Genomic DNA, 12054 nt, shown 5'->3' on the forward strand with positions numbered 1-12054 from the left:
TAACGTGATGCTGTCATGGGAAAACATGTTTTTTTTTGTTTTTTTTCAAAGCGCATCAGTTAATAGTTCTGCCCCAGCAGAATTCTGCACTGAAATCCATTTCTCAAAAGAGCAAACTGATTTCTTTATATTTAATTTTGAAGTCTGACATTGGGCTAGACATATTGTCAGTTTCCCAGCTGCCCCAAGTCACATTTGACTTGTGCTCTGATTAACTTCGGTCAATATTTACTGCTGTACTGCAAGTTGGAGAGATATCACCCCCTCCTTTCCCCCCAGCAGCCTAACAGAACTATGGGAAAGTAACCAGATAGCAGCTCCCTAACACAAGATAACAGCTGCCTGGTAGATCTAAGAACAGCACTCAATAGTAAAATCCAGGTCCCACTGAGAAACATTGTTGCATTGAGTAGGAGAAACAATAGCCTGTCAGAAAGCAGTTCCATCCTGAAGTGCTGGCTCTTTCTGAAAGCACATGGCCAGGCAAAATGACCTGAGATGGCACCTACACACCAATATTACAACTAAAAAAAAATACACTTGCTGGTTCAGGAATGACATTTTACAGGGTAGAGTGAATTATTTGCAGTGTAAACCGTGTAATCTAGAAATAAAAACTACACTATAAAAATTGACCGAATCCCTTTAAGGACAGTTCGTGTCTGCATGATCTATATTTTTTGATTTTTTTTTTTTTGCTTAATTTTAGGAAGGAATGTCCAGCTTTTATTGAGCTGACACTGGGACCTGAGAGAGACAAGCTTGTTATCACCCAGAGCAACTCCAGTCATGTCCATGAAGCTGAAGAAACGGCCCAACCTCCTCCTGCTAAGAAATGCAAGCTGTCCTCCGCTGTAGGGCTACCAGCTCAAGTTGCCAACAACATCTCCAGAAAGTTTCTGGAGCCAAGTGATTTGAAAAGGCTTCTGCGTTTTCGCTCTGGTGCATTTGAAGATCGTACGCAAGTGCTAGGTGAACTGGACTCGCTTTTTCTCTCGGATCCTGAAGCCAAAGTGAAGTTGGTGTTTGTGGAAGACAAATTGCTTGTGCAGAAAATATTTCTCGTGACTTCTACGATGAAAGAAATTGCTTCTAAATTCCCTGAAAACATTTTTATTGACCTCTTCTCAGACTTTAGTCAGAGTTTCGACCTGTACACCATTTATTGTGAAGAAAAGGGAGTAGGTTGGAAGGTGTGTGCCTACTGTATTGCAAAGAAAGGAGTACCAGATACATTGGAATTTATTTTTAGTTCAGTTGTTCAGATTAACCCCATACTAGGCAACCAGGCCAAACACTTAACGGCAAACCCAGAAATCCATGAACCTATCAATCTAGAAACCCATTTGCCTCATGCATCATTAAGGTACTGCATGCATTTAGTTCTCGATATTCTGTATCGCAAAATCTCCAACCTGGATAATACTGTAGCAGCCCAGATTAAGAATTACCTTCACATCCTTTCTCAAACGTGTTCCTTAAAAGTCTACGACCGATATTTAACTGATCTGAAGGGCATTTGCCCTGAAGAGATATACCAGTACTTTTATGATACTTGGCACCCACGGCGTAAAATGTGGGTCAAAAAAGACAACAGGATCGAAGAGGGAGAGAAAAATATATTTGAATTTGTATCTCTGAAGCATGAGAAGCTAAAGCAGGTGCTGGGCCCCTACCCCTCTTTGCATCAGTGTCTTTGTGCAGTTCTTCCCGACGGCTACAAGAAATCCGACAATAAATCTCATCTTCAGGAACTCCATTCATATTTTGAAAATGAAGAATCTCCGGTTATATCTCCATCATCAAATGAACAGGTGGGCTCATAAGTGACATTAGTTAACTGATGAATGTGATAGAACAACCTGTAAAAGTGATGACCCTTTAATCTATGTGTACATTGAAAGATCCACTTGTTTAGGCTAAACAATCGGACTGCAGGCCGTCTGGTAAAAGACTGTATCAACAAGCTTTTAAAGGTCCTTGCCCAAATGGGGTGTTTTAATGTCCGCTCTGGAATTCCTTTCACTTAGGCATTTTATGTTTCTGACAGGATGGTGATCAACAGATGATGGAAGAGGAGGCTGAAATGATTGAGGCTAAAGCCGACTCAGAAATGATTGACTCTGAAGCCGATCAAACAAAAGACAAAGAGGTAATTATTTTACAAGCTCTTTCAGAATCGTTATGAGGCTGATATGTAGGGATGCATCAAATCTATGGATTCAGCCAAATACCTTATCCTCCCCCGTCCAAACCTGAATATTGATATTACAGTTTAAAGGAAAAGGAAAGCTGCCAAAGCAGTTTATTGTCAATAGATTAGCTGCAATAGTGCAAGCTAGAACGCTATATTTATTCTGCAGAATGCTTTATCATACCTGACTAAACAGCTCTAGAAGCTCTCTGTTTGTTTAGGATAGCAGCTGCCATATTGGCTTGGTGTGACATCACTTCCTGCCGAGTCTCTCCCTGCTCACTCATGGCTTTGGGTTCAGATTACAGTATGGAGGGGAAGAGGAGCAAACTGAGCATGCCCTAGCCCAAGAGGTTTAAGCTGAAAGAAGGAAGCCTATGTGTACACAATAGAAGGAAAGAAATGCTGTTTCTTTTGACAGAGGACTCAGAGCAGCATTACTTTGAGGTTTTACTGGTTTATTTGTATAGACCTTTCTGATAAAGCTTATTAAATAATAGCCTTTTCTTCTCCTTTAAAAAAAAATAATTTGTTCCACTTGTTCAGGTATCCAGAATTTTAAAGACGTGACTTTAGCGGGTTCATGTTTGTTTGAGTTATCAAAATACATAAAAGCATTTTGATTCATGATCACAACTTCTACTGAGATTTTGACAACTGTGTGGATATTTCACATCCTACAGGTGTTTTGACTATTGCAGCTGAAAGTGAACCCTGCTGGGTTATTAACAACCCTTATGTCACCTGTTAGATCAAGTGATGTGCTTGTTAAAATGTTGCCAGTCTAATATTAAGGAGAAGGGAAATCTAATCTCTGGGAGTGCCAAAATGTTACTGATTCAGCCCCCTTGAGTTAAAAAGAAGAAAACAAAAACACGCCTTCTAATTAAAATGTAATCTTCCACCTGTTCCGACAGAAGCAGATGGATGAAATGTACTAATTGAGTCCTCCGCTCGCATCACGCTCCATCCTCAACTTGTCGTGTCTTCCTGTTGATCAGCAGCGTGTTGAGTATTGCACATGGCTCAGCACCTCATCACATTGAACATCATGTCCATTCTACTGTGATTTTTATTTCCATTCACGGACTTTACCATACATGTCAATATACTGAATCGGCGTGTAAATACAAAACATAAATGACCTTCTTCTTTTGGAGTGTTTTTATTATTGTTTTGCTCTTTTTAATTATTTTGTTTGTTTGTTTTTTTTTAAAAAAAAAAAAAAGTTTTGATGAGGGATTACACATAGTAGGGATTAATTTAGGGCTAATCATGCCAAAATTTTCTATGAGCTGACTTTGAAAAATGTTGTAAAATGCTGTACAAATAGCTTATTTATATGCATACAAGAAATAAATATTCTTTAACAAATATTCTTGTATTATTCACTATTTCATGTCCATAAGTTGCTTTGCTATATAAAGCGAATCTTAGATTTTAACAGCGTTAAATATAATTAGAACCTTCCTATATAATGTATAGCCAATAACGAAGAATCACCTCTGTGGGGATTTTAATTAGGGATGCATCAAATCCTTCACATCATGTGACTTTTCATCACACAAACAAGGAAGTAAAAAAAAAAATTGTAATCGCATGTGTAGTGTGCTGTTCTCTGATTTTTTTCTTACCCTAATATGCATATGCAGATTAGGGTTCGCTATTCGGCAGAATCTTTCATGAAGGATTCTGCAGAATAACAAAATAATGCATTCAGTACATCCTTAATTTTAATCATGAATCTTTCATAAACATAATGCAGTACTGTTGCTGTTCTTTTCTAATGGATGAGCTGGACCAGGGAGTCCAAGCTTTTTTTTATTTTTTTTTGGCAAGATTTGACCCGTATCAAAGAATCATGCTTAAAAGAATCCAGACCCTACAAAATGTGAAAAATGTGTCAGTTTCGGCAGAAAGGCTGGTTGTAGGCTTTCAACTACACATGCTGACACATTCTTCTGACACATTTCTTTTCATTGGATGTATTCCTATCCCTTTAATGTTCTCCAAAAATTTCACAGACCCCATACTATATGTCTCTTCCTGGACACTTTTTTTAAGCTGTATTGGTCCTATATTAGTATAGTTAAGGACTTCAGAGTGCTGACATTCAATCTTTAATTTTTACTTAAAAAAAATAGTATTGCTTCTTTATTTTATGTTATGAAATGATGGTTTTAATATTTGTATGTCCTTTTTTTATTTTATATATACCCACACTGATATGGGACTTATCCTCCAAATGCGATTGAACAATATTTGATAACCAGGACCATGCAATTTAAATTAAAAAGCAATATTTATTAACACCATGCCAAAATTACTAAAACCAATTAAAATAAGCAGCGCTGCTTGGGGGGGGGCTCCCATGTCTCCTAGATGTATATTAATAAACAGTCCAATATAGTGTGAGAGGCTGCGTGCACGCTTTGACACATTAAGTTCATATTATTTTTGCACAACACCCATTAAGTACACAACAGATCATGATTCAGATTATAAAGGCAAAAAATATCCCTCTCTTTGACATAGGTTCATTCAGCTGGGTTGAATATAGAAAAAGATGCATAAACACTCTATATATATATATATATATATATATATATATATATATATATATATATATATATATATATATATATATATATATATATATATATATATATATATATATATATATATATATATATATAATTCATAAAGATACCGGCACTCTCGACAACTGAATTAAATATGCCTGGGTGCAGAATCAAAGAATTCACATAGAGAACAGACGGAGAGCCGCACTCACAGGACTTAAAAATTAAAAAATTGATTTATTTAAAATTATTGTATGACCAACGTTTCGGCCTCCTCCAAGGCCTTACATATATATGTATTATATATATAATCCGTTCTCCAGAAAAGACACCCTGTGGCCTTTGAACCTAAGAGAAGCATACTGGATCCTAGAATTGGATACTAGAACACCAAAAGGTTTAAACACAAGACATGATCTTATGTATCTTTATTAACATAATAGATAGGAGCAAAAAAGGCCCCAAAAAAAACCCTTAAGCTAGAATTACTACATACTATATGCATAATAAGATTGACACCATTTAGTATTATTAATTAATAATATGGCTATAACATGCGTCTAGTATATTGTCCTCACCTATAGTTGTACACAAATACACATATATAATTACCAGAAGAAACTTTACTATAAATAGTAAAAAAATAATCAATAATAATAAAAAATAAAAGCACGTAATTTAATAGAGATCCGATTGTTCTCCATAGGCATACCCCTCGGTTTATAAGAAAATGGCTCCTTTTGGAGTGCACCAATGCTTTTAACCAACACGATTTTGGATTTTAAATAGTATAAATAAAGAGAGTTTTTATATTAATCACTTATTATATGGTTACATTTTATGTATGGTGTAATTTTACAAACAACCTGTATGAGCCGCTGTTGCACGGCCTATATAAGGAAATGACATGACTGTACCTGTAAGCCTATGATTAAGGGAGTTACTCCCGAAACGCGTCAGGTGATGTTGGTCAGTGACCTGTTGTAATAAACCACCTTTTTTTTAACCGGAGTGCCGCCTTCCAATCTTTTGAGCAAATATATATATTATCCCTCATTTGGAAATCCGTTCTCCAGAAAGCTCAAAATTACAGGAACGCCATCTGCCCATTTTAATGAAATAATTGAAATTTTTACAAATCCCTTCCTGTTCTTCTGTGATGGTAAAACCTTGTACATGTTGGCAACTAAGCAGCACGAATTCTATATTGGTGGCAAATAAATCCTGTTATGTTTAAAGGATTTTTAGTAGACTAAAGAGACTATAGAGCTCGAAATTACACGGGAAAAGAATATCCAGGAAACAGCAGGGCCCAAGCATCCTGGATTATAGATTCCATGTGTGCTTGGTGTAACTAAGTAAATATCCATTCAAGGATCCAAACTCCTTCTCATGAGCTGCCCATACATAGACATGACCACTCGTTTGGCAAGGTCACCAAATGAGCAGATTTTGGGCCAAATCAGACCAATACAATAATTGGGCCTACAGAGACCCTTCGGACTATCACTGCATCAACTCGCCAATGCACTCTTCAACCCACTCGATTTCCAAACCTGCTCGACTGATATCTCTCATTTATGGCCTGACAATGGTCTGACGGCCCTATTGGTGGGCCCTGTACATTGGCCAATAAGTTGTCGACCTTGCCTGGAGTTGCATTTTTTTATCTGCACGTGTATGGCCATCTTTTTGCAAATGTTCTCTTCAATCATTGTGTCTCCACCAAGGCCCCCCTTAGTCTGGCAGTCATTATATTATATGTAGCAGACTTTTAGATAAGCTCCAGGTAAGAAAGTCTATACAGAGAAAAAGGCTTCAATCACCCCAAAGCTCCAGGAATTTAATCTTATTGAGTGATGTTTTGGTTTATTGGGAGGGATGTATAAGTGTAAGGCAGTTTATCATGGTTATTAAATTGTTGGGTTCACAATCTTTTCATTTAGGAAATTAATATTGAAGTGCGTTTTAAATTCACATAGACCATAATCTGGTGTGTTTTAGGTCCACGTTATACTAAAATATCAATATTACAGTATATGCCTGTGAAACCCCCGAGCAAAATCAGGGGGTCATAAAAATGTCCAGGGGGTCGTATCTGGCCGGCTGAAAGCCCCACATAAAGCAAACCACATAGCGAACATATAGCACAGTAGTGAGACAAATGTGTTTCTAAAAGTATCTAGAAAGAAGTATTTGATCCTCAGATTTACATATCCATTTGCAGATCCACATTCCCTTCTGTGTGACTGAAAACATGCAATTTTAAAGGGTTCCTGGTCTGAAACCCTGTGATCTTCCATAGTCTACAACTTGGATACTATCCAGCACCATGCTGGATAACCATGAGACTGTATACACACATGCGATACTTATAGTTTAAATTTAAAAAAAGAAGAAAAAAAAACTTTAAGAATTGAGGCATAGTTCTGGTGTACCAATGGCCAAATATATACAGTGTTTATGTCACTGAGACTTTTAGTTTCACTGTGTAAACCCCTCTGGATTTATATAAAACTCTCTCTATGGGGCAGATTCACTAAAGGGCAAAGTGACCAACGCTAACGTCAATTCGACAGAAATCCAATCTGCAGGGACATCGGCAGTTCACTAACAGGTGTAGAGGACAATTCGATAGCGTTCGTTTGCACTCTATTGCCAGGCGACTTTTCACTCTGGCGAATGGTCGTTACTCCGCAAATTCAGTAAAGTGCGAATTTTACTGAACGTTACCTCTTTCGTCAGAGTTTCCTTTGCCGCATCAGACCAGGCGAAGTGCTAAAATGAAGCTAGATCCTCCCCAATCTTATGTCGGTGACATCATATCCTGTCTGCCGGAAATGCATTTAAAGGAGAAGGAAAGGCTTGAAATGGTAATGTCATTAAAATCTTTACCACACATGCACCTCCTGAACTGCTATATTTTTACTCCTCAATTCGCATCCATAAGGAAGTAATGCGCCCAGCAAGTTCCCTGAATCTTACTGAGTTTGCAGGCGCCATTTTATAAGTGCTGACGTCACTTCCCCCGCAGCTCCTACACATTTGCAAATTTTTTTTTTTCTCCTTGACTTTGACGCATCATCAAAGCTGCTGGCAGGTAACACGCAGCACTTAAACACAGCATGGACACCGAGACACATGTAGCTGCTGCTTTGCCTGCCAAGCATGTATTGTATAGGTGCAGGCAGGCATATGCTCCAACTGCCAAGAACGTATCTAATACGTTCTTTGGCAATTGGAGGGGTTTCTCTGCATCTGGGGGCATTAGCACTCACTAGGACCTGCCAGGCAGTGAGCACAGGCAGATCTCCCGATTGCAGCACCCACGCTCCCAAACAGCAGGCACATCAAAAAACAGTTGCCTGCTGTGGGAGTAGCAATCGGAGCCCTCCCAGTGCTGATTCCTTGCCCTAGACCCACAATTACTTACCCCCAATCCCCCAGGCAGCAATCAGAGGTTCGAAAGAAGCCCTGCAGCCGGTGGATGCCTCCCTGATGACATCATCTGCACGTGCCTTCTGTTAGTGCAGACCTCCAGCCCCGCCCCTTTCTACTGAGCTGCACGGGGAAGCTGCTGGAAACATCAAGCTGAATATGCAAATGAAGAAAGAAAAAAAAGCTCTCTGCTGTGCTGTGCGCATGTCTTTGCCCAGGGAAATCTCATCTCAGGGAGAAAAGGAAGCTGGACAGGCTTAGAACAGGTACTGCATTCGGTGACACGACTTTGCCATTTCATAGGCAAATTAAGCAACAGGAGGGTGAGTTAGAAAAATATGTTTCTGACTATATTGAGGCTAAGTTTTTGGGATAATGTTGTTTTCAGACTTTCCTTCTCCTTTAAGTTGTAAAAACGCTGGCCTGCAAAAGTCTTAACTATTAAACTTTTTGTTAACATTTTTCCCCAGACATTTGAGGGCCATGGAACATTAATTTTAGGGTGGGCTCGTGCCTAGGACATTAGAGGATCTCTTTTGTCTTTATTTTGCTTCCTTGGACATTTGTAATAAAAAGAGGCCACTTCAAGCTTTTGCACCAACATCTCTAATAAAGACGTCCATGTGACTTTAATGTACCCTCCCTATTCAAATTGACCTAAGCGTTAGAGGACTAACGAAGTTTCGCTAGGCAGAAGCGATCACTAGCGGAGTTTCGCATAGAAACACTTGCACTGCAGTAACTATAGTGAAAAGTCACCAGCGTTCAGCACCCAGGACACAGCTTTGTATTTTAGTGAATTAGCGTAGTGGTAACTAATTTTCGCCTTGCGAAGTATGGCGAAGCATTTGCTGGCGACAATTTGCCCTTTAGTGAATCTGCCCCTATATCTCTGTAGAATGTTTTATGCTCTATACAGCATGGTTAAATAAATGTGGTTTTGAAATAGGTAAGCATATAATGGTCACATGCACTCAGAGAATGGTTGCCAAAATATGGTATGTGGTAGATAATTGGCCGTGCACAGGGGACATAAAACGCAGGAGTAACCAATAGGGAAGCATGCAGAAAAGACCAATAGTGCAATATTATCAATTAATAAAAATGGAAATCTGAATGGACAAAACCTTAAAGTATCTTAAAATAATTTGTATCTGATCACAATCCAGTGCCCACTCAGTCCCAGGTTTATGAGTGTCTGGACAACAAAGAAGCCAATCCTTATAGTTCACATTTATATAGTGTTATTTAATTATAATCTGCTTGTGTGCAATGTCCATCCATATCCCCAATATCAATATATGCAGAAAAAACTGAACATAGTGGCCAATACCTTTAGTGCAGAATTCTGCACTGAAATCCATTTCTCAAAAGAGCAAACAGATTTTTTTATATTCAATTTTGAAATCTGACATGGGGCTAGACATTTTGTCAATTTCCCAGCTGCCCCAAGTCATGTGACTTGTGCTCTGGTAAACTTCAATCACTCTTTACTGCTGTACTGCAAGTTGGAGTGATATCACCCCTCCCTTTTCCCCCAGCAGCCAAACAAAAGAACAATGGGAAGGTAACCAGATAGCAGCTCCCTAACACAAGATAACAGCTGCCTGGTAGATCTAAGAACAACACTTAATAGTAAAAACCCATGTCCCACTGAGACACATTCAGTTACATTGAGAAGGAAAACCAGCAGCCTGCCAGAAAGCATTCTTAAAGTGCAGGCACAAGTCACATGACCAGGGGCAGCTGGGAAATTGACAAAATGTCTAGCCCCATGTCAGATTTCAAAATTGAATATAAAAAAATATGTTTGCTCTTTTGAGAAATGGATTTCAGTGCAGAATTCTGCTGGAGTAGCACTATTAACTGATGCGTTTTGAAAAAAAAACATGTTTTCCAAAAGACTGTACATTTCATGGATGCCACAGCGTAACCTTATATATAATATATTTCATATAAGGTCACATCAAGCAACAACAAGTCAATTAATATAGCATCAATCTTTCTGCATAAAAGAAACAACTAATATGTTAAGAACAGGCACAGGTATGGGACATGTTATCCAGAATGCTCGGAGAACAGATCTTTCTGTAATTTGGATCTTCATACTTTGAGTCTACTAGAAAATCGGCAAAATATTAAATAAACCAAATAGACTTGCTTCCAATAAGGATTAATTATATCTTATTTTGGATCAACTACAAGGTACTGTACTGTTTTATAATTACTGAGAAAAAGGAAATTGTTATTAAAAATTTGGATTATTTAGAAAAAATGGAGTCTGTGGGAGACGGCCTTTCCATAATTCTGAACTCTCTGGATAAAGGGTTTCCAGATAAAGGATCCCATCCTTGTACAACCCTAGAATATATGGTAAATAAACACGCATTATATAATTATTCCTAAAACCAGAAGGTTCAAGATTTAGCTTGAATTACAAAAAGTTTCATATCTTATGACTTGTAAGAACCCATCCCCTCATCTGTATAAACATTGGACTTGTTCCTTGTCCAGAAAACATAACCCTGCTGGTCCTTTAATGTTCTAAAAGAATAAATAGACGCAATATGATTCTTAGCTATCATTTTATTTTTACTAATGTTCTCCATGACCCTCAGCAGGCCATCACTTAATCAGCAACTCAAAAAGGGACTCAGAAGAACAAGATTGCTATTATCTATCTAAAATGTGCAAATCTTAAGAAAAGCCTCCTGGACATCCTATTATATTGATTTTATGTTATGATTTGCGTTTGTGTTTTGGTGGCCTGGAAGGAGTATTTTAAAATTGACTTGCCAAAACCTTTTATCAACTGTAGGAGTAGTTGTATGATATATGTTTCAATCTGGCCTGGTGTTAAATGGATATAGTAAACATAGTTGCTAAGAATCATAGCATGTCTGTGTATTTTTTAAAAACATCATAGTAGAGATCTTCCAGGGTTGTGTTTTGTGGGCTTAGAATAAGTGCCATGTTCACATAGAAGGGGGACAGGTTGTTAAAAGCCAAGAGGCGTGAAACTTTGTGTATCTTCGAGCTTAAAGGAATTGTTCAGTGTAAAAATATCAGTGACTTGAGGGGTGGTCATATGGGTCATAACTGTTGCTTTTGAATCTGAGCTGAATGTTGAGGATCAATTACAAACTCACTGAACAGTTATGTCCCATATGGCCCCCCTTAAAGTCGCTGACTAACTCAGAGTTAGAGAGCTGTAAAGCAGGAAGTAGAGTTCTGGCTATTATGTTACACATCCAGTCACTCCAGCCTTTATACATTACATTTTTGGCTAACTAACTATATTAGGGCTCTTACACATGAGCGTTTTTGCCTGCGCTCCCCTGTGTTCCGTTTTTCGCAGGAATAGACGCATTTAATTATTTCAAATGGGGCTGTACTCACACAGGCGCATGTAGGCGCCGAACGCAGGTTGAGACGCAACATGCTGCATTTTTCCTGCGTTCGGCGCCTACATGCGCCTGTGTGAGTACAGCCCCATTTGAAATAATTAAATGCGTCTATTCCTGCGCTCCCCTGCGGCTGAACGCCCAAAAACGGAACGCCCAAAAACGGAACGCAGGGGAGCGCAGGGGAGCGCAGGCAAAAACGCTCATGTGTAAGAGCCCTTAGAAACATTTTTTATTTTGCACAGCCTATCTATTTAGCCAGTTTTTATTTTTACACTGAACTGTTCCTTTAATACCACTGAACCTTCGGGTCTAAATAAGGATTAAATCTGGCAACAATTAATTTATTTGTGTATAATTATGTAATGATTAATCAGGTTGTATTATTATGTAAGACTATGTATTTTAGGGATTTAGTTTATCAGTTGTATCTTAA

General features: G+C 38.4%; 1 protein-coding gene across 11 annotated transcripts in view; it reads left to right on the top strand.

Annotated features, from left to right (window-relative positions):
- LOC108697723 overlaps positions 1-12054 on the top strand; it is a 49536-nt gene that overhangs the window by 11678 nt on the left and 25804 nt on the right. For all 11 annotated transcript variants that reach the window (XM_041571522.1, XM_041571516.1, XM_041571524.1 and 8 more), the window contains 2 exons: positions 710-1814; positions 2051-2152. In XM_041571522.1, the coding sequence (XP_041427456.1) occupies positions 710-1814; positions 2051-2152 (1207 nt within the window). The remainder of the gene's footprint in view (positions 1-709; positions 1815-2050; positions 2153-12054) is intronic.

Source organism: Xenopus laevis, chromosome 7S (genome assembly GCF_017654675.1).
Source record: "Xenopus laevis strain J_2021 chromosome 7S, Xenopus_laevis_v10.1, whole genome shotgun sequence".
Classification (NCBI taxonomy): Eukaryota; Metazoa; Chordata; class Amphibia; order Anura; family Pipidae; genus Xenopus; species Xenopus laevis.